We start from the raw sequence: 23462 nt of genomic DNA, 5'->3' as shown, positions 1-23462 counted from the left end.
TGTTGTGGCCAGAAGGGACCATTTATGATCATCTAGCCTGACCTCTGCGTAACACAAGCCAAAGAACCTCCCCTACTGGCTTGTGCATCAAGCCCATAACTTCTGTTTGAGCCAGTGCAACGTCTTTTAGGAAGACATCCAGTCTCGCTATAAAGACTCCAAGTGGTGGAGAATCCACCCACCCCTAGACAAGTTATTCAAATATTTAGTTACCCTCCCTTTAAAACGTGCACCTTGTTTCCAGTCTGAATTTGTCTAGCTTCAACCACTGGCTCTGGTTACGTCATTCTCTGCTAGCTTAAAGGGCCGTCAACGATCAGAAATCATTTCCCCACATAGGTACCTCGATGCTTTAGGTACGTCTACGGTGCAATCGGGGCGTGACCGCAGCACGCGTAGACAAACCCGAGCTAGGGCTGAACCAGCTCAAACAGCAGCGAGACCACAGCAGGACAGGTGATACGACCAACCCAGGCCCTGCGCACGTCCTCCAGCGGCTAACCTGTGCTACCACAGCTTCGCTGCTCTTGGCATTCAAGCTAGCTCGCCCAAAGCCAGCCTGGATCTCTTACACGTCTGACTGCCCTGTAGACTTGCCATAGCCAGTCACCTCAGAACCTTCTCTTGGATCACCAGAATAGATTGAACCTCTTAAGACTCATTATAAGGCATTCATTCCCAGACTGAATCATTCTCGTAGCTCTTTGCCGAACCCTTTCCAATTTTTCAGCATCCTTTTGGAAGCACGGACACCTGATTGGACACAAGGACTAGTAACCGTCTGACTGATGCCATATACCAAAGTAACACCACCTCCGTACTCCTACGTGATGCTCCCCCTGCTTATACATCCAACGATCACATTCACCTTCTTAGCTAGCACAGTACTGGGCGCTCCCGTTCCACCACGAACCCCACGCCCTATTCAGAATAAGCTCAACACCCCAAGGGTGAGGTGCTGAGGTCTAAGCAGAAAGGCAGCTGCTCTGCCAGGCTATAGAGGCGAGTGAGGTGGGTTCGAGGGAAGGAACGAGGACAATAGACACAAGGCAGGAGGTGATCCTGGGAGACTAACACCAACACTCACGGCTTGCAGTGTGTTCCTTGCCAGAGTGAGTTTTTCTTCACAGCTCAGAGCACCATTCTGAATTTTGTTAGCGATTTGTAGCAGCAATTCCAGCCTGCGACAAAAGAAACAATCAGAGACATGAGCCTCTCCGGGACACCTTCAGCCACCATAGCGGTGGCAGAAGAGAATTCTCAACAGGGATCCAGCGAGCTCTGCCTTCCCACAGTTCAATACCAACCTCTCCACTGCTGGCCGCAACGACTTCTCGCGCTCCAGCATCTCTATGATCAGCTTGCCCCATTCCTCCTCCACGTCATTGGGGTGGTAACCTTGGGGCAGCTTGATGCGGCCGAATTCAATCCATACCTGGAAACATAGTAGTAGAACAGTGTCTCTTACCCCGCTGTATTACACCATTGACCGCATCTGAGTGACTTATTCCAATGACATCTCTTGGGGGAGGAGGGCAGTCTTCTTGGTTATAGCCCTGCATACCCCTAACCTGAATGTAGCTCCCCCTACACCACCTTGAGAGGGGCTGCCTCGGTCATCAGACCACTCTCTCTGCACCACGCCGCCAAGGGGCTAACACACTGCTGGGAGGTGCTAGGATACCACAGCGATCAGAGCAGCAGAACCACCCATGCCTCAGTCAGGTTGGCTCAGCGACGCTGCTGGCATTATAATAACCCTCAGGGTCATTTTTGTTTCTCTGTTTCAAAACAAATCCAGACTGAACGTACAGTAAATCTTGAAAAACCAAATGTTCCCAGCGACCAGTCACGCAGCTGAGAAGTCTCTTACCTCTAGTAGTTTATACAACTCCTCTATCCTCCCTTTTTCTTGTTCTTTTGTTGGGATTTCCGTTTCTTTGAAGTGTATGTACTGATTATAAAGTGCCTGCAACGGGAGACAGCTGTATCAGCACACAGCCCAAGGCACCATCTCACGCTACCACCAGTTAAGCCCAAAGCCACAACTGGCACCAGACACTCCAAGAAAACCCTTACCTTTAGCTCAACAGGGTTCTGGGGGAAGGATGTATCTGACATCAGTATCGTGTGCTGTTTGATCCACGGGATGAGGGAGTCCACGCGGTTCTGGTACTCTAGCCACCTTGAATCCACCTCCTGGGAGGAGAAGGGGGAGCCATTTGAAGTGCTAATACTGGAAAGCAGCTACACAAAGCAACAGGCAAAATATCGCAGCTGGGCCCCAGTACGTTGCCAGCCAAAGCAGGGGAGAGAACAAACGGAACGTGCATCTTTGCGACTCAGACCGGTGACTTCTGCTGCCCAACCCCAGCTGAAAGTGCCTCCCCTCTTGTGATGCAGTTACACCGGCACAGAGGGAAAAGCAGGACCTTGCTATAAGCTGCTGTCTCCAGGGCACAACAGAGCTAGGTTACGCCGCTGCCCAGAGCTGAGACTTCAGTGCACCACCTCAGGCTGGTCACACGAACCCACGGAGAACCAAGTGACTTTGCATGGTGCACAGGAGAATTAAAGGGCAGCCCAACCTGACTGGAGAAACTGTAAATTGCCCCACACTGCTCCAGCAGCAGCAAGCTGACATGAGCTCCAACCCCCACTTCCCTCTCCTGATTCCAGTCTCCGTGCTGGGAGAACCCTGCTAAACAGCACAAACTTCCACTGCCTTTTTTTTTTTTTTTTTGGAGACACCATCTTTTGTAGTTGGAGATGGAAGCCTCCAAACTTTTCTCCTGGAGACGAGGCAGACAACTCACACCACCCCCAGTCACGACACAAGGTGCTTACAGACCCGCCTTCCATAGAATTCAGGGTCAGAAGGTGTAAAAAGCAGCCGTTCTTACTATCGCACTGATCCCGTCTCCTCCCTCGGGGACCTTGGGAAAGGCATCGTAGATTGAAGACACATACGTTATCACAGACTTCTCATCTGGAGATGGGACATCCACATCTGGGGCAAGGGGACAAAGAAATCTAAGTCAGAGGGGGAAGAGGGGAAGAGGTAATCTTCTACCCAGATGGGCCAATCACCATTGTCTCTCACCTTCGGCATCCAGCAACCGGGTGACTCCAAGCCTCTCTGCAACCTCAAAGGCCTGTTCCAGATTCTCCCGGTTACTCTGTATCTGCACCCGCTCCATGTCCACCATATCCGGCCTGTAAGACACACCCAACAGCTCAGAGACAGCCACCGTCACACCTAGCCAAGGTGACACTCTGCTTCTGGTACAGCACCGTGCGTTCACAGCCAGATACCGCTAACCATACATGATACACAGGTACATGGAGACCAAGGAGGAGGAGGGAGGCTCCTAACACTACAAAGGGGGTCACCAGTGATTCCCCCAACGTGCCAGGAGCAAGCACTGTTCATGCAAGCAGGTATGCAAAGTTACAATAGGACATAAAGTGCAAATGAGGATTAGGACCAGAAGATCTTCACGTTCAAGGCAAGAAAAGCAGAGATTTCCTGGCTAGTTCTTTGAATCTGCTACACCCAGCTCAGTGCTGGGGTACACACTGCTCAGGACTCCTAACCCCACAAACAGTTACTCCCTTGTTTTCCATCTTCCTTCTGCAGAGTGACTCATGACCCCACTCCTTTCCATTTAGGGGGTTGCCCGTGGTCAGTCAGTCACAGCCTGACAAAGGGTAATCCAGGTGACAGATGCTGTCTGGAGACATCTGATGATGCTTTGACCTTACTGACAATTTTTGCTCATCTCCTTCACCCTCAACAGCGTGGTCTAGTGGTCAAAGGCAGGGGCGGGGGAGCAGGAGTCAGCCCTGCTGAGTTCTAATCCCAGCTCTGCCACCAACTCACTGTGCAGCCGGCAAGCGTCAGAGAGAGATAATACCACTTGCCTAGCTAGCTCACAAGGAGTTTTGTGAGCCGCTTAATTGCTGCTTCAAGAGAGCCTAGAGATGCTTAGATGGAAGGTGCCACTGAAGTGCTAAGTATTATTATTCACTGAGAGCAGAGTGGGAAATGACAACATTTACAGCACAGCAGCGCCTCCATAATCTGGTTTTAAAGCTTTTTTCCCCTTTGTTAAAAGGCCAACACTACTTGCAACTGTGTGCGTGCTCAGCTTCTTCTGCTATGCGGGGCCCGAAGCAGAACGCCCATCCTCCATTATTCTAGGTCGGGCAGAACTAGGATTTCAAGGTGCAGACTATTAAATGCAAAGAGAGAACAAAGAGCCTTAACCTCCCCCATAGCCAAGCCAGACTCCTCTCTGCGTACCTGTATCTGTGAATGAGTGCATTGAACATCTTCCCGTCGCTCCAGCACGAAGAGAAGTTGGTGCACTTCACTCCCACGTAACCTGCAGTCACCTTCTGGGTCCACAGAAGCAGCTTCTCCTTAGCGGACATGTCCCCTGACTCCCCGCTGATGTAGATATCGGAGATCTGTAAAGACATGGTGTCGCTGGTGACACGGCACTTTGGAAGCGGGAAGAACCCTGTTGGGCAAGTTATGCAGATTTTATTTCGATACATACACACCGTACGAGGGCTCTCAGGAGCTAGTCTCATATGAAAAGTCCAAGCCAGGGATCCATGTCTAAAGACAGGTTATAGGCATACAGCACCTCAATTTTTACTGCCACAATTGCTTGGATCGGTGCGGACTAAAATCAGCTGAAAGCTGAGGTCAGGGCAAATTCAGCGTAGCTGCACGTAACTCGGCTGAAGGCTTTTCAGAGCAAAGGACATTTGGTTAAAGGGATACTATAGCCTGAGAGCTTTGAAAAGGACGAATATTGCATCCTGGGATGCACAAACAGGGGAACCTGGAGTAGGAGTGGAGAGGTTATTTTACCTCTGTATTTGGTGCTGGTGCAACTGCTGCTGAAATACTCTGTCCAGTTCTAGTGCCCACAAGCCAAGAAGGAGGTTGACAAATTGGACATGGTTCAGAGAAGAGCCACGAGAACGATTAGAGGATTAGAAAACCTGCCTTCTAGTGATAAATGAAATCGATGGAGTTCTTTGAGTCTAACAAAGAGAAGGTTAAGGGGTCACATGATTTTATCCTATAAGTACCTACATGGGGAACAACCATTTAATAGTGGGCTCTTCAGTCTAGCAGAGAAACATCTAACATGATCCAATGGCTGGAAGTTGAAGCTAGACAAATTCAGACTGGAAATAAGGTGTACATTTTTGACAGTGAGAACACTGAACCATTGGAACAACTGACGAAGGATCATGGGGGATTCTCCATCACTGACACTTTTAAAATTACGGCTGGATGTTTCTCTAAACCGTACGCTCTAGGAATTATTTGGGGGCAGTACCATTATTGCCTGTGCTATACAGGAGGTCAGGTCACCACAGTGGGCCCCTCTGGCCCTGCACTCTATGAATATCAAGCATTCCGATTTTTAACAACCCCCATCCCCTTCCCCTGTAAGTAGTCTCTCCTGAAATGCATTCATGTCTTTTTTTTTTTAATTCTAAAAAAAGCTAAAGGTTTTTTTGCTCCCCTGGTGAGATTTAGTAGGGTCTTCTGGGCAGCCCCATCAGGCACACTTGCTCATCCCCTTTCTCTGTACACACTCCTGCCTGCTGCTTCTGTTACAGGGGAAGGGTAAGCACCAACAACAGTGAAACAGACTATGCACAAAGCGCTGTCAAATGCAGGAAGCTAACAACATGAAAAAAAGCAAAGAAAAGATACCTTTCTTTAAGCTCTTTCAGTTATTGTGATTTTAGAGGCTACCTGTAACAATGGTAAGTGTGACATTTTCAGCTGGGAGTGCAATTTTCCCCTTTAATTCATCCAGCCAGTCAACACAGCCTACCTACAAGTCATCGTTTCTGCACTTCTCCCAGAGAGCATCACAAGAGAGCACAACCCAGATAATCACAGTGATGAGCGCTTTGGAAATACCTGAGACAGACAGACAGGGCAGTGGGGTGAAGGTGTTGGAAGACAGAGAGAAGAATGCCCTTCATTTGCCCCTGTGTTTAAGAGCCAGACCCCACACACTGTTAGCATGTCTTGGTGATTTACACTGAGCTGTTTGAAATGTATCTTTCTGCGGGATGTGCATGGAGAACAAGATACTCCAGAAAAACAAACAAATTCCAAGGCATCAGCAGCAGGTGGAGATGGGAGAAGCCGCTAAACCTGGTCTTAGAATGGTTTTCCTACCAGCACAAAGTCTTGCTTGGCTAGGTGGCTGTATACCAAGCCCAGCTACAGTCAGCATTGCAGAGAACATCTTCCAACAGAGACTGCCAGTCAGAGCATCTCTACCTCCTATGATGACTACAGACAGCTTATCAGAACAGCTTTTCCTCCCATGCTGAATTCAGAGAAGCAGCAAGAAATCATGTCTGGCTGAGCACTCTGGGGTAAAGTACTGGGGCATGGACTGGATCCATCTACTGCCAGGAGACTGCAGAACTGGGCCTGTTCTTACAGTCTAGCTGCACTCCCTCTGTGCTGCTGAAGACTCCCAGGCTCACTTCAGCATAAGATTCACCCAAGCTCCAACAGCAACGCCCTGCTTTTGCCTAACAATGAATGCCTTCATTCATAGATCCAAGACACAGAGCTCTAGACAGAGTCCCCTGGAATAGGGGATACTAAACTAAGTGTTACTGGCTAGACATTGCCAGGGGTCAGGGTTTCTCCCTATTATCACCTTGAACACACATCACCTACAGCTGACCTCCGACTGCTTGTTTACTCAGCCTGCTCTCCTCCCATCCCTCACTCACTTATTTGTCCAGCCACCCCTTAGGTCTACTCTGTTTAGGCTGTAAACCAGGGACTGTCACGGACTATGTGTCTGCACAGTGCCTAGCGTGGCAGACAGGGCAGCTTTGAGCAATATCTTTGGAAGACTATATTGTATTAAATGTATGGCCAGTTTATATCTCATTGTGAGCCAGGGATTGTATTCACCCCGGGGTGGGCAGGGGTTACCACAGCTCCAGCAGGAATTAAACCCAGCAAGGGGTGATTAACGTCTCCAGAGAGGTACCGCCTCCTGGGGAGGCTCACATGTTCTGGCTCAAAGGGGATTCTCCAGAGACCCAAAGAAAAAGGACCGTGGAATAAATAGCCCAAGCTTAAACTGACTTAGGGCCTTTGTTCTGGTTCCTGATCTAAAAACTGATATTGACTTGTAACCACAGGGAAAATCCAGTTAGGGGGATCTGTAGGACTGACACCTACCAGAGCCCTAGGTTGAAGTTGGGGGTCATCTCTGATAAGCTTTTTAGCATGTGTGTAGGTTCTTTTATTGTTTTTAATCTGATTTTTCTGTAATGCTTTTACCTTAAGAATAAATGTGCTTGCTTAGATGGAGGTGTGTAGCAACTTGTAACTGCTGGCAATACACTGATCATAGCGCTTCGAGAGAAACCGAAGTGCAAGCACTGGTCTTTTTAGGCAGACTGGCTTGCTAGGAATATCATAGAGTAGATCAGAGTATGTGTTCGAGACTATGCCAGTGGCTCTCTCAGCTTTCCACAATTAGTAGAATTACTGTCCATCAACTCAAGCAGGACAGGGACAAACAAAAGGGGGAATCTAAATTTTCACCCTGGAGGAAAGGTGCCTGTAGAATGTTAAACCAGCTGATTTGCTCCCATCACTGAAGCCCTGCTCAGCGCTGCAGAAAATCATGTGTCCAGGATCAAGCCCTTATATGTCGCTCCCTTCTGTGCTCCTCTCTCCCTGAACGTCCCCCTGCTTCATTAAACTTAACTAACTGGGAGCACAGGAACTTGATCACGAGCTACCCGCTCACTGCAGTCCTTTAGGAAGGTTACTGGAGGGGAAATATTTTCACTAGAGCTGTCAATTAATTGCAGTTAACTCACGCAATTAACTCAAAAAAATTAATTGTGATTAAAAAAATTAATCACGATTGATCGCGCTGTTAAACAATAGAATACCAATTGAAATTTATTAAATATTTTGGATGGTTTTCTACATTTTCAAATATATCAATTTCAGTTACAACACAGAATACACAGTGTACAGTACTCACTTTATATAATTTTCATTACAAATATTTACACTGTAAAAATGATAAACAAAAGAAATAATATTTTTTCAATTCACTTCATACAACTACTGTCATGCAATCTCTTTATCATGAAAGTGCAACTTACAAATGCAGGGGTTTTTTTGGTTACACAACTGCACTCAAAAGCAAAACAATATAAAACTTTAGAGCCTAAAAGTCCACTCAGTCCTACTTCTTGTTCAGCCAATAGCTAAGCGAAACAAGTTTGTTTACATTTACGGGAGATAATGCTGCCCACTTCTTAATTACGATGTCACCTGAAAGTCACCAATGTCACCTGAAAGTGAGAAAAAGCATTCGCATGGCCCGTTTGTAACTGGCGTCGCACTAAAGATTCATATGTTTCTTCATGCTTCGGCCATTGTTCCAGAGGACATGCTTCCATGCTGATGATGCTCATTAAAAAAAATTCATTAAATTTGTGACCAAACTCCTTAGGGGAGAATTGTATGTCTCCTTCTCTGTTTTACCCATATTCTGTCATATATTTCATGTTATAGCCATCTCGGATGATGACCCAGCACATGTTGTTTGTTTTAAGAACATTTTTACTGCAAATTTGACAAAATACAAAGAAGGTACCAATGTGAAATTTCTAAAGATAGCTACAGCACTCGACCCAAGATTTAAGAATCTGAAGTGCCTTCCAAAATCTGAGAGGGATGAGGTGTGGCGCATGCTTTCAGAAGTCATAAAAGAGCAACACACTGATGCGGAAACTACCGAACCCAAACTGCCAAAAAAAGAAAATCAACCTTCTGCTGGTGGCATCTGACTCAGATAATGAAAATGAACATGTGTTGGTCCACACTGCTTTGGATCGTTATTGAGCCGAACCCATCATCAGCACGGACACATGTCCTCTGGAACGGTGGTTGAAGCATCAAGGGACATATGAATCTTTAGCACATCTGGCATGCAAGTATCTTGCAACGCCGGCTACAACAGTGCCTGTTCTCACTTTCAGGTGCCATTGTAAACGAGAAGCAGGCAGCATTATCTTCTGAAAATGTAAAACAAACTTGTTTGTTTGAGCAATTGGCTGAACAAGAAGGAGGACTGAGTGGACTTATAGGCTCTAAAGTTTTACATTTTTTTATTTTTGAATGCAGCATTTTTTTGTACATAATTCTACATTTGTAAGTTCAACTTTCATTATAAAGCAATTGCACTACAGTACTTGTATGAGGTGAATTGAAAAATGCTATTTCTTTTGTTTTTTTACAGTGCAAATACTTGTAATCAAAAATAAATATCAAGTGAACACTGTACACTTTGTATTCTGTGTTGTAATTGAAATCAAGATATTTGAACATGTAGAAAACATCCAAAATATTTATATAAACGGTATTCTATTATTAACAGCGCAATTAATCAAGATTGATTTTTTAATCGCTAGACAGCCCTAATTTTCACCTGGCTTCTACTGCTCACAACGTCCAGCTCCAGTGAAGATTCCCCTTGCAGGGAAGAGAAAGGAAGCTGCAGGGCTGGAGGCAAAGGATCCTCCCTCCCCCAGACATCTGAGGAAGACTCTGTGGAAGCACAGAGAGGAGTGGCAGCAGTAATGTAATTGGTATGCCGCTGCTCACCTCCCTCTCTGGAGTCTGACATGCTTATCACACAGAAAACTGCTCTTTTTCGGTTGCTGCCACACAGCCGGCTTTGGCGTTAACTCTTCCGGACCCAAAGCAGGGATTTCCTTGAAGCAACGGGCTGATAGACTGACATGATCACATGACCCACAGCCACAACAAATGCACGATGCACCTCGCGTACCATCTAAATAACAAACAACATAGTCGTCCGTCCCCAGATTATTAGGCCTTTGCCTACCCCACTCCCCAGGCTGGAAGAAGGGACAGAAAAGGCAGCTGCATCCGCAGGATCCCGACATGCCCCACACATGCTCCACTGTACTACTGATACTGAGAGGCGGTACCACCTCCTCCTTGAAGAGCCTGCTCTTGGCACGAAGGAATCTGAGAAAGGGGGTGATGAGCAAATGGAACTGGGAGCACAAGCACAGAACCTTCCTTACTCACTGATCAGCTCACAAAATTCCTCTGAAATTTTTTTTTAAAGATCAACCACTTTTATCAGGACAGCTCTGCTCCCACCGAGCTTGGCATCTAAATACAGAGCTGCCTTCTCCAGTACATCAAGGTAATGGCGTAGGCCCAACAAGCCAAAATATTCAGCATCGAGCTCCTTTTGCCTACTGATTCCTACCTTTCATGGGCCAAGCCCCATCCCCAGCAGCCCAAACTGCGCTGAGAATCTGGACCGAGGTACTCACGTCCATCACAAATCAGAGGTGGCCCTTCTGCTCCCCAAATGGCAGAGAATAGTGACGTCCTCATCTGAAGCAACCCCCAAAACAAATGCAGCATCTTCTGCCACCCACAACTCCAAATACAGACACAAGAGACCTCTGGCCTCAAGCCCAAAATACAAGGAGACAATTTCACTGCCCCCAAGCTTAACACCCAATAACCAATCTCTTCCAGCAACCCTGCCTATATCACCCTGGCCTCAAGCCAAAAACCCAGCGTACACTCATCTAGTCCTTCCCAGGCCAAAATACATCCCACTAGCCCAAGGGTGGGCAAACGTTTTGGCCCAAGGGCCACATCAGGATGTGAAACTGTATGGAGGCCCAGGTAGGGAAGGCTGTGCCCCGCAACAGCCTGGCCCTGCCCCCTATCTACCCCTACCCACTTCCCACCCCGATTGCCTGTCCTCAGAAACTCCAACCCATCCACCCCTCCCCCCTGCTCCTTGTCCCCTGACCGCCCCCTCCCAGCACCCCCCGCACCTAACCACTGCCCCCCTGGGGACCCCAGCCCCATCTAACCCCCCTGCTCCCTGTTCCCTGACTACCTCCCTGACCCCTATCCACACCCCCGCCCCCTGACAGGCCCTCCCAGGACCCCACCCCCTATCCAACCCCCCCGCTCCCTGTCTCCGGACTGCCCCAACCCTTATCCACACCCCTGCCCCGACAGGCCCCCCGGACTCCCACACCCTATCCAACCCGCCCTGTTCCCCGACCCCTGACCGCTCGCCCCCCAGAACCTCTGCCCCATCCAACCGCCCCACCAGATGTGACCCGCGGGCCATAGTTTGCCCACCTCTGCACTAGCCGATGCCCCCTTTGACTATCCGAGGCACAGCACTCCCTCCAATAACTCCGTTTTCTGTTCGCGTTCCCCTGGACCACAAATGGCACTGCTGCACCAGGGCAGGATTCTACTGCCCGAGAGGAGATGGACTCGAACTGGCTGAGTTCACCTTCGCCCCGGAGAAGTGGGGCCGCTTTTCCTCTTTGGAAACATGCTGGGTTGACAGGAACTAGACTGGACACCTGTAATGATCTGGAGGATGGCATGGATTGCGCCCTCAGCAAGTTTGCAGATTACACTAAACTGGGAGGAGAGGTAGATACGCTGGAGGGTAGAGATAGGATACAGAGGGACCTAGACAAATTAGAGGATTGGGCCAAAAGAAATCTGATGAGGTTCAACAAGGACAAGTGCAGAGTCCTGCACTTAGGATGGAAGAATCCCATGTACCGCTACAGACTAGGGACCGACTGGCTAGGCAGCAGTTCTGCAGAAAAGGACCTGGGGTTACAGTGGACGAGAAGCTGGATATGAGTCAACAGTGTGCCCTTGTTGCCAAGAAGGCCAATGGCATTTTGGGATGTATAAGTCGGGGCACTGCCAGCAGATCGAGGGACGTGATCGTTCCCCTCTATTTGACAATCGTGAGGCCACATCTGGAGTACTGTGTCCAGTTTTGGGCCCCACAATACAAGAAGGATGAGGAAAAACTGGAAAGCGTCCAGCGGAGGGCAACAAAAATGATTAGGGGACTGGAGCACATGACTTATGAGGAGAGGCTGAGGGAACTGGGATTGTTTAGTCTGCAGAAGAGAAGAATGAGAGGGGATTTGATAGCTGCTTTCAACTACCTGAAAAGGGGTTCCAAAGAGGATGGATCTAGACTGTTCTCAGTGGTAGCAGATGACAGAACGAGGAGTAATGGTCTCAAGTTGCAGTGGGGGAGGTTTAGGTTGGATATTAGGAAAAACTTTTTCACTAGGAGGGTGGTGAAACACTGGAATGCATTACCTAGTGAGGTGGTGACATCTCCTTCCTTAGAGGTTTTTAAGGTCAGGCTTGACAAAGCCCTGGCTGGGATGATTTAGTTGGGGATTGGCCCTGCTTTGAGCAGGAGGTTGGACTAGATGACGTCCTGGGGTCCCTTCCAACCCTGATATTCTATGATTCTGTGAACACTAGCACCTTCCCTCTCTCAGCTGATTAACGACCCTGTCGCTCTTCTCTGTTTGAATTGCTCTCTGCCCTGCCCCGCTACAGGTTTGAGGCTGAATCAGGGGGTGTCTCCCACCATTTCAGTCATGTTCCCTATACGCTCTACCAGTCTCTGCCCCCTTTCCACCCCACAGACTGACAGCAGCCAACAAAGGTACTTGGTAAGTCTCTCTCACACACACACACACACACACACACACACACACACACACACACACACACACACACACACACACACACACACACACACACACACAGATAAATGCTACTAATGCCAGGGACACCACTACTGAAAGTTGCTGCCTTGGCCTGTCTGGCTGCAATGCACCTGTTTCTGGGACCATTCTAACAAGCCTCCTTCCTAACCAACACACTTTGCAAACTGCCCCTTCCCCCATTTTTAATCAGTGCCAACATTTCACAGAAATGTTAAATGCATGCAGACAAAGGGGGGAGCGTGCACGCCACACAAGTGTGAGATCGGAGGGAATGTGCTGTTAGCAACCCCTTGAAAGTGGGTGAACATGCTAACTGTAGTCAGTGCATCTCGAGTGACACACAGGCAATTACACCTAAAACACAAGTAATTGCCTTCCCACATCCTGCTTCTCCATCGAGTGCTGCTCCAGCTCTTTACCTGCACACTCTAGGTAAATTACAGGGTAGAGGCAGCAAAGTACAAACAGGGTCAGTCCACAAGCAAACAGCCCATGCAGTCCCCGCTCTCCTCATCTGACATTCCTAACAGATCTCCATGCAAATTACACCTGAGGGCTATCAGAGTCATGCAGCTCCTCAGGCTGGAGAAAGACACTTCTCCAGGAGCATTCTGACTTGGCTTTAACCTGCCACTTCTCCATATGTATGGCTGTAATTCACAGCGCTAGACACAGGGCTAAGCAGACTGGAGTCAACTGGGAAGAAAACTCTCCCAGGGAAATGGAGGGCTGGGCTGGATCACTGATATTCAGGAGAGCATCCCCCCGCCTCTGAAAGACGGTTCAGTAAATGAATACAAGCACTGACCTTTCCTCCAGAAGGCTTCACGGCCTTCTCCGTCCTGCCCCTCTGAACCTGGCTGCCCTCTTGTGCAGGGAGTGGGCAGCCATCTTCCAAGATCGACCCCGAGATCTGACTGGCTACAGTATCCCTGGTGGGCTGACGGGACGAGTCACTCCCATATCCTGAGGAGCGCTGGGCAGTGCTGGTGGTCGGCCCGCTGAACGAAGAGTCGCTCTGAGAGGCAGACAGTTTAGTGCCAGGCTGAATCCAGGTGCCCTCTCCCCCCTTGAGGGCAGGTTTCTCCCGTGACAATGACAGCCTCTGGGGCTTCTCAAAGCCTTGGTTTTCCACCTGGTCCACCATGGGCGACGGTGTGGACAATTCTGAGATGGTGCCTGGCTCTACGAACCACGAACCTGTCCACGTGGCACTTGAAATACTTTCATTCCCCTCTTCTGCATCCCAGACCTCCGGAGACCCGCCAGCTTCCACCAAAGCTGCAGGCTTCTCCGGCCCGCGTCTGCCCTCTGGCTCCTCTCTAGACACCGCGTGACACCTGGACACAAGCTGGTCTTCATCCCTCCTCTTGTAGTCTTTGACTGCGGTCTCCCTTTGTAAAGGCAACAGCACAGCTCTGCTGCTGCCAGCTCCTGTCCTTTGAAATTCAACCAGCCTGCTCACAGCCTTCTCACAGTTCTTCTCCGCAGGGTTGTCTAGCAGGCGTGCAATGACTGTGGTGCCCTCCTCAGGGGAACCCCTCCTGCCCCCAGACCCCGAGGGCCAGTGCTCGACCACCAGCTGAGCCTTCCGGACTTCCCCTTGAAATCTCTCTTTCACCTGTACAAGGAGACCCTGAGGCAGTGCCTCTGGACTTGAGCTGGGATTAGGATCCAGGGGCTGTGAGGTGCCTTGGTGCAGGGTCTTGGCAATTTCCTCTCCTCCCTCCTGCTGAGGCTGTACTTTGAACTTCTCCAGTGCCTCATCATCCTCAGCAATCTCCGCGCCAGGCAAGGGCTGCTCCTTGGGATTTGCCTCTGGCACCGTTCTCTTCTTCCCCCTCCGCTTCCGTTTAAAGCGAACCCTCTTTTGGGGGGACAGAGGAGCCTTTCCTGGGCCAGCAGCCTGCTCTTTCGGTTCCTTAACGCAGCCCAGAGAATTCCCCATCTCCTCTGAGCAGAAAATGCCAGCAATAATGCAGCTAAGCTGGTCACAGGCCCCTGGATAAATCCTGACCTTAGCTTCATCAGCTTAGACGCACATTTTAAAACACGGAGCACTGTGGGCGATCCCCCATATTCTCTCTCTCGCCCTCACTCACACACACAGAGTCTCTCCCAGCTGCTGCTGTTCCAGACAGCCATCTTACAGACTAGGAGCTGCAACAAGACAAATTCAAAGCATCTCACTGCAGTTCAGAAATCACTTGACCTAAAAGCAGACAGAGACTGGATTGGTTGCAGCTTTCTCTCTCCAAATATGAGGTAATTGGAGCACTGCCCTCGGTAACACAAACAGAAAGCAAGAACCAGACAGAAATCGGGTGGGGGGGGGAGGGAGGGAGAGAGAGGCTGGGGGAGGATGTGGGGGGAGAGAAAGGAGGGTGGGAAGTCAGAAGAAGGGAGGTTGAGCAAAGGTAGCATAAAGAAAAGGGTGGGGAGAAGTAGGGAGAAGCACGGAGAAGATGAGGAGACTCAGCACGCATACTAACAGGAAATCCCATGGCCAACGCTGCGTGGGAAGCCCACAAATTCCTGCCCCTGCACGGAAACAGATTCCTCCGGGCTACGGTCAAGGCGTTTCGGAGGGCCTGCTCACACTGCCTGATGTTTACTCTATTCCTGACTGTTGTCAAATAAACAGCCTCCGACTGCTCCACTCTGGCCATAGGCAGGCTGCTTTTCCTCCAATCACAGCGGAGGAGCATACGGCGGGAGTGGAACCTCCCCAAAGGGCTAATTGTCCTTATCACTGCACACCCTAGGCAGAGTCACGCGATGGGGACCAGAGCCCCCCCAGGACTCAGTGCTCACCTTCTCCACAACACACACACGCACTTTGGGACTAAAACCCAGCACCCTGCCTGCCCCACCCCTCCCCAGAGAGTGGGGATTTGGCTGGGTTGGTACAGGGAGCTCTGACCATTCCCTTCCTTGTAGCAAAATGCACGCCACGCACTAGACACCTGCAACAGCCACCCCGCCCTCTGCCCGCCAAACAGACCCCACTAGCAGAGCAGCAAACAGCTCAGTGGCCAGCTACAGCCTTCCAAACCCAGAGACACCAGCTCCCAGGGCTGCTCCCTCCTAGTGCCCCTGAGCTGAGGTTTCATTCGTTCCCTTCCAAGCCTCCTCTCAACCAGCAAGGGGCTTGTTCGCTTCTAGGTAAAAGGCAAAACAAACTACAGGCCCACATCTCCCAAGCAGGGTTTGCACCAGCCCCCCAGCAAACGGGGAGACAAGTCATGGTCACTAGGCCTGCAGTGCAGAGATGGCACCAGGAGCTCGAAGCAAAGGACACTGCACTGCCCCTTGGCTGTTTCTTTGCAGCAGTGGGCTATGGACTTTCAAATATGGAAGACATGAACGAGATTAAGGGGTTAGCAATAGAGCTACATTCCTAGAAGAAATCTCCTTATTCCAGGCAGAGAGGCAGTGTACAACAGGGAGTGTGTACGGCCAGGGAGCAGGCCCAGCTGTAAGCACTTAATCTCCCTGGGCCAGACCAGCTATCCTCAACAAATCCTCACGGCTGGTAGGTTTTCACTTCTTGACTGCGGAGGGAGCAAGCCCGAAACAGCTCCATCTGCCTGCCTCAGAACTGCAGTACGCTCCCTTTGAAACCCGGCTCCTTCAGGCCAACTGCAGTGCAGCAGCACCACCTAGCGTCCCCCGAGACATCCGAAACGAGCCGAAAAAACAGGAACCATGTCGGAGATTTGGCCAAGGGGCCCCTTTTTATCCTCGCCTCTGAATTTTAGCACCTCACTTTGTGCGGTCTTAGGAAATAGGGAGAGGAGGTGGCCACATACAGACAGGGATAGTTCATTCACCTTCTACTTAGGGCTTGAATTCACTCGTTTTGTTTCTCACTGCTGGAGTGAGGTCAGTGCCCGAGCTGATGGTCACACAGGAGAAAGAAATAATTATGGCCGAAAAAGAACATGAGGCCGGACCCCTCGCATGCCCGTAAGAGTTATCAGTCTGCTTTGCATTCTGACCCTGCTCAACTCTTACACTTCCAAAGGCCACAGCGCTCACTCTAGTGAGAGTCTAGTCAACACATTCAGGCCCAGATTTATGGATAAACTCGTGCATCCAATTTAGGGAGTGCAAATCTGCTATCGGAGTGGCCTGAGAACACACCCCCAGAAGCCAAGATTCAAGTTCCCAAGAGTTAACCAAGTTAACCAATAGGTGCTTGAAGGGAATATGTTAAACTCTTCACCACATCGCATCTCTAGCTGTGCACTCTTGTGAACTCTGACTAGAGATGAGTATGAACACCTCAAACTTTGCAAAGCCCAGTCTCAGAGGCGGCCCATCTATTTCTTCCCAGCGAACAGGGAGGGTGTCATTCAGAACAGATTGCTGACCACAGAAACGCGTATGGATGCTCCAGCTCTTCCCCCCTTGTACCAGCCAGGAAGGTTTCACTCTAAAAGAGGGAGCAGGATTTTCACAAGTAACTAGTGACTCCTTTAACTTGAGGCCTTGATTGTTTAGACCCCAGGCTAACACTTTCAAAAGAGATTAGTGATTTCAGACTCCCTATTTAAGACACTATAAAGGGGCCTGGTTTTCAGGAAGTGCTGAGCACTTGCCCTCTGAAAATCAAGCCCCCTTTAAGATGTCTCAAACTGAGCACCCAAAAATCATTTGTCTCTTTTCAGAGTGTTCGCTAGGAGTCTCCTCAGTGGGTTCACTGAATCGAAAAGTTCTCAGGAATTTGATCACACAGGCACAGAGACTGCAGCGAAGGCCTGTTGGTCTCACACTACACACCTCTAGCCAGTGCTCAGGGCCCCCTCCGGAAGGCACAAGCAGACAAATGGACGGAAACAGGCAGACACTTGTACTGACAATGAAGGCAAGTGACTGATGAAGTGGTGTTAATTCCTCATCAATATACAGCCTCTCAAGTCCACCGATTGCAGAAGCAGGGAGCCAACCAGTATAAACACACTGTGCCCTAGAGACATGCTTCTCAAGCTCTCTGATGTGGGGGACCGGCAAGTTTTTTTTTCCAGAGCGCGCAGACCGGCAGCTGATGGCTCGCAGATCAGCACCAGTCCATGGACCACCACTTTGAGTAGCACTGTCCTAGAGAGCTGCCCAGGCTGAACCAAACAAGAACACAGCCATAAGACAGGCAAAAACTCAATCACAATCTATACACACAGGCAGAAATGCAATAATTAGCCAAGTCAGTGACCCCAACACAGCTCCAGAGCGCCCTGCATCACAGAAGGGCAACAGCTGCCAAGGGAGACTGGCAAGGACTGCTCAGGACATGCTAATACACGCCACCTGGACTTGCATATATGCACAGAGAACTGAAAGCAAAACTGGTTTGGTTACAGGTGGCTCCAAGGCGCTGGATTCAGAGAGGCCTGCTCTGTGAAAACCTTCTGCTTCCTCCCAGGCAGCTGTGGCCACTGGGCCGCCATCAACAAATAAAACTCCACAGAACCAATTTAGTCTTCAGTCAGCTAGCGCTGGGATTGCCCTTGCAGAGCAGAATGATTTAGTTCCTGTCAGTGGGAAAGCGGGGGGCTGGATTACCCCTATTACATGCGTGTGGATCTAGCACTCCCGTTAACAATGGTCACCCACAGCGAGAGGAGCTCTGCAGTGAGGAATGCCACTCAGAAACTCATCTGTCCACCCAAAGAGCCTTGGTGAGGAAAACTCAAATCCTATGGAAAACAGCTGCCAACAAAGGGCTATTATCCGGCTTTGCAGGAAGCACAGGAGCTCCCGAGGCCACCCCGTAGTGCTGGCGTTCCCTCTATCCTGACCCCACCAGCATGCCAGTGCCGTGCCTGCCAGCAGCCGGGCGCTCTGAGATTGCGGCTCCACCTAAGACACTCAGTCACACCAAATCCCACAGCCAGCACGTCAGGGCAGCAGCTCACATGCCTGGCACGATGCACTCCCCACACACCTGCTCAGCCTCGAACATGGGGATCCGAGCCAACACAGAACCAACGCGCCAGCATGACGTTAAGGGCCCTATGCTGCTGCACGTGCTGCCTTTCTGCTGACATCTAAGATGGATGCCCTGACGGCCTGTGGCACTGGAGACCCTGTGACGTGGTTTGTAAGAACAGCGGTGCTAATCTCAGTGTCATGGTCAACTCCCACTTGGGCAGTTACACTCTGCCAACCTAAATTCCTCCTGCCACCTCAGACGGACGGGCTATTCTCTTCCACTCATGTCCTGAACTGCCAAGTTGCATTGCCACACAGCTGCTGTCTTCCACCCGAGACAAAGGAGGTGCGATTACTAATTGACTGTACAAACTATACATAGAGGAGAGTGTGTGAAGGACAGGGAGCTTTTGGAAGGAAGGTTGCTGTAAAAACATGAGATCGCTGTAACCAAATGCACCCCTATATTCAAACCCGACACACGATCGTAATAATCTTTGTACACAATATGCCTTGTATTGTGAAAACTAATAACTCGCGCGTCAATATCATCAAGGTGAAATGTGTGTAGCAGCATTATATGTAAAATTATGAATCCCCCCGAATGACGTTGGCAGTACATGTTCAAACCCACTTAGCCCCAACTAGGCAGAAGTGATTAAGCAGGCCTATCTTAAACACAAATCAGATGTGAAGAATTATAACATTCATAAACCAGTCGGAGAACCCTTCAATTTCTCTGGTCATGCGATTACAGACAAGAAAGTTGCGATATTACAACAGAAAAACTTCAAATCCAGACTCCAGCGAGAGACTGCTGAATTGGAATTCATTTGCAAATTGGATACAATTAACTTAGGCTTGAATAGAGACTGGGAATGGCTAAGTCATTATGCAAGGTAACCTATTTCCCCTTGTTTTTTCCTACCCCCCGCACCCCCATTCCTAAGATGTTCTTGTTAAACCCTGGATTTGTGCTGGAAATGGCCCACCTTGATAATCATACACATTGTAAGGAGAGTGATCACTTTACATAAGCTATTACCAGCAGGAGAGTGGGGTGGGAGAAGAGAAAACCTTTTGTAGTGATAAACACCCAATTTTTCATGGTTTGTGTGTATAAAAACATCTTCTGTATTTTCCACAGTATACATCCGATGAAGTGAGCTGTAGCTCACGAAAGCTTATGCTCAAATAAATTGGTTAGTCTCCAAGGTGCCACAAGTACTCCTTTTTTTTTTAAAGGAATATGTGTTTACCTCAATTTACATATAAGTAGTAAACAAGGTCCTTGAGACAGCAAAGGGGCAGGAACAGACCGAGCTGCATTTTAGCAAACAGCATCATGGAACCTCTTTCACTACCAAAAAGTCTCTCTCTTCACGGCTGGAATGAACTTTATCTAGGGGTTACCCTCAGGAAAATGCATTTTAAAGGGTGACTGGACTGTACAAGTGAGGGGCAAAAACACACCATGTTATCTCTCCCTATCCATCTCTCTCTTTCATCAAAGAAGACAAAAGAAACCAGCCCTTTGGGGGCAGATCCTGACTTGAGAATGTTCTCAGCAATGTTGCTGGGAACCTGTGGTAAGAATTTACTTTGTATCAAGTCTAGTTGGTTAAATTTAGTTACTGGGAAGTTTCTCTTAATTTCTCTTTTAACCATTTCGGACTTTAACGCCTTGAACTTGCAATCTCTTAAAATCTCTCTCCTTGTAATTAAATAAACATGTTTTATTCTTTAATCAAAACTAAGCCAGTGTTGTCTTTAAACTGAACTATGAGGGTAACTCCATTTATGGTAGCAGACTGTTGTACATTGACCGCTTGACCTCCAATATCTGGACTGTCCAGGAAAGGGCTGGACAATGCAGAACACATATTTTTGGGAGGAAATCTGGAACTGGGAGCATGTTGGGGTCACTGCAGGTGGTAACCAAGGCTGGTGGAAGTCAGAGTGTGACTGGAGTGTGCTGGCAGGGTGCAGCTATACGCAGACAATCCGGGGGTGACCTGCATGCTGTTTGCAAAGGGCCCAGGTTGGGACTTAAAGCAGCAAAGCATTGCAAGGCACCCAAGGTTACAGGGCAAGTGGGGATCCAGCTCCTCACTGGTCTGGACTGCATCCCAGAATGTCATAATCACACACTCCCCAGACACCCTTCTCCAAATCTACTCTCCCCTTTCCCCTGCTCAATGCACTGAAGAGCCCTGGAGGGCTCAGCTTTCCAGCTCAGCTGAGCAATAGCAACTGCCAATAACCTTGGTGCCAATCAAAGGGCCACAGCACACATAATCCATCATTAGAGATTTAATTATATAAATGACCAGAGAAGGGAATTCTTATTCTCTCTGGCCTGGTCTCCATGACACTGTTATATATGCTAATCTTCCTGACCAACCTGTATGAAGGCATTACCATTAAATATACTCATGTTCTCCAGACAGATGCCAGAGCCCTTGGGACTCAACATGCCCCTTTTTCCGCTCTGTGCCCTTCAAAAAGTCACATCCCTACCTGAAAGTGGAGAATAATGGTCCATATGAGACCCAGGGTCAGCTTCGGGTTGCCATCTGTAATGTCATCATTGCGAATGTTCACCAGCTTCACCTGTGGGGAAGCACCAGGGACTGTAAAAACTTCAAATCAGATGCTTCAACAAAGACAGGAGGGACTTTTCTCTCCAACCACTCCACCACCACCCTGCCCTCCCCAAACCAGTCATGTGCACCTAGCAGGTGCAATCAATTGGCCAGAGAATGGGACAGGGTCTCAAGGCTCCAGCATTCTATTCCCAGCCCTGCCACTGACTCACTAGGTGATGAGGAGCAAAAAAATCAATCCTTGCCTTTTCTGCAAAAGAAGGATTGAAATAACCATTTTTCAATTCCCTAGTGCCTTCTGCTGAAGGGCCTTCACGTGTTTTACTAGCATTTCTTATTTCGGTTTCTACAAAGAGTGTCATGCCCCTACAGCCTCAGGCACTTGTGCATAATTTAAAATCTACAAAGCACATCACGTAGCTAGGAGAGCACACCCAAACCCAATCACCCCCACCTGCACCGCAAAAATCAATCAGCTCAGGAATTAAGCCTGAGATCACAGCACCCTCAAGAGGCAGGCAAGCACCTGTGATCCCCAGGTTCACAGCTGGGGAGACAGGGAGAGGGGAAGTGCCTTGTTCAAGGTCACATGGGAAGCTTGTAGCACAGCAGGGAATGAAACCCACTCTTGATACCCAACCTGTGGCTACACTGGGATTTTACTCGCCCATCTCACAGGAGCCAGTGTGCGTAGCTGAGATGCTCGGCATAAAAGATTGCCAGAAATACATGAAGTATCACCACCATCTTCAGAGCTACCAGCAAACAGAAACCGGGGTGTGCACCGGTAAGTCTGGATACTCCCGCTTACCTCTCAGCTCTCCACTCAGAGCTTCCACTTGTTTCAGACTCCTCTCTGCCCTCCATTGTCTCAACGGCCCCTCCCCGCTACCATCTGGCTCCCAGAAGGAGGGGAGTCTCTGACGGGAGGGTGAGTGATGCTCCCCACTTCCAGGCACAGGATCTCAGCAGCAAGAGCCTGCGACACCGGCAGTTCTTCTCCGCCCACCCCCAAACTCTGCACCTTTGACGTTCCAGGGCATCACTAAGAGAGCATTCGGAGTAAGGCATGTCCCAGCATGCACTCTGCTGCGATGCCATAGCACTGCAGAGGAGCAATGGGGCGGAGGGGTGGGGGTGTGGGGGTGTGCGTGTGTAGAGAGAAACATGCTCCTTAGAACCTCTGGCAAAACATTTCTGCATCTCTACCAAGAAGCTAGGGAGCCGCTAAGTTACGCGCCCTCCCTAGGGAAGGGCAGGTCTATTCAGTGCGCCTTCAGCTAGCCAGAGGAGTTAATCTCTGCTTCGGCACAACCGATACAATTCAGCATCGTCATTCATCATGAGTGTGTCATGACTGAAGACTGACAGAACAGGCAGGACAGAACTCCCCACCCCGTGAGCCGCAGGAACTGCTGGAAACATCCCTCTGCTTAGGGGCTGAGAGTTCTGGCTGGTTAGAAGGAGGGTCTATTACATCCACTTGAGGAAATGCCCGACAGAGACCAGACGGACCTCTTAGGAGCCCAGCACTTCCTGAATGCTGGGAAGGGGGAGAAACATAGGACCGAAAGGGACCTCCTGGGTCATCAGATCTAGCCCCTAGTTATCTCAGGCAACCCTGACATAAAACTCACCAAGCTCCATCTTCAAACTAGTTTGGTTGGCTCCCAATCCTCCCACTGGGAGGCTGTTCCAGAACCTCACTCCGGCAATGGCTAGAAACCGTCTTCTAACTTCTAGCCTAAACCTATTCATGGCCAGGTCACACACATCTATTCCTGTGCCAACATTATCCTAAGGACACCAGAAGAGCTCCCAAGCATACACTGCACTCAGAGCTGACCAAGTCAGTTCCTGGGACACAGGAAGCCTGCGGGGCTCTAGGGGCTGTATCCATCTGAGACACTTGCAACGGCTTCCTGGAAAGAAAGAGTCCTAACTCCTCATTCTGACCTAGGGTGACCAGATTTAACAGAGAAAATATCGGGACACATGGGGGGAAACAACAACAACAGCGGCCAGAGTTGCCAAAGCAAAACAAAAAACAGACGCCGGAGTGGCCAAAGCCAGAATTTTGGGACAAATGGCGTCCCGACCATGCATCGGTCAAGACGCGGGGCAAAGACCCAAAAAATTGGGACATCTGGTCACCCTATTCTGACCACCACCACCCCCTCCCCCCAGGAGGCGTGGATAGCACTGAGGGCTCTCAGCGCCCACAAGGGAAGGTACTCTCTGCAGTACTGA

General features: G+C 49.5%; 1 protein-coding gene across 9 annotated transcripts in view; it reads right to left on the bottom strand.

Moving 5' to 3' along the window:
* The window catches only part of MACF1 (microtubule actin crosslinking factor 1), a gene marked incomplete at its 5' end in the record, with an annotated part of 251969 nt that overhangs the window by 132887 nt on the left and 95620 nt on the right, over positions 1-23462 (bottom strand). For 6 of the 9 annotated variants that reach the window (XM_084652575.1, XM_084652578.1, XM_084652577.1 and 3 more), the window contains 8 exons: positions 1088-1181; positions 1308-1435; positions 1874-1969; positions 2080-2199; positions 2904-3010; positions 3104-3216; positions 4307-4473; positions 13481-14816. In XM_084652575.1, coding sequence (XP_084508701.1) covers positions 1088-1181; positions 1308-1435; positions 1874-1969; positions 2080-2199; positions 2904-3010; positions 3104-3216; positions 4307-4473; positions 13481-14620 — 1965 coding nt within the window. Of the gene's footprint in view, positions 1-1087; positions 1182-1307; positions 1436-1873; positions 1970-2079; positions 2200-2903; positions 3011-3103; positions 3217-4306; positions 4474-13480; positions 14817-21126; positions 21220-23462 lie in introns of those variants that run through there. The other 3 variants (XM_084652581.1, XM_084652582.1, XM_084652583.1) reach the window with 2 other exon arrangements.

The sequence above is a fragment of the Lepidochelys olivacea genome, assembly GCF_965140295.1.
Source record: "Lepidochelys olivacea isolate rLepOli2 genome assembly, chromosome: 19".
NCBI lineage: Eukaryota > Metazoa > Chordata > Testudines > Cheloniidae > Lepidochelys > Lepidochelys olivacea.
This window is presented reverse-complemented; position numbering and strand designations above follow the sequence as displayed.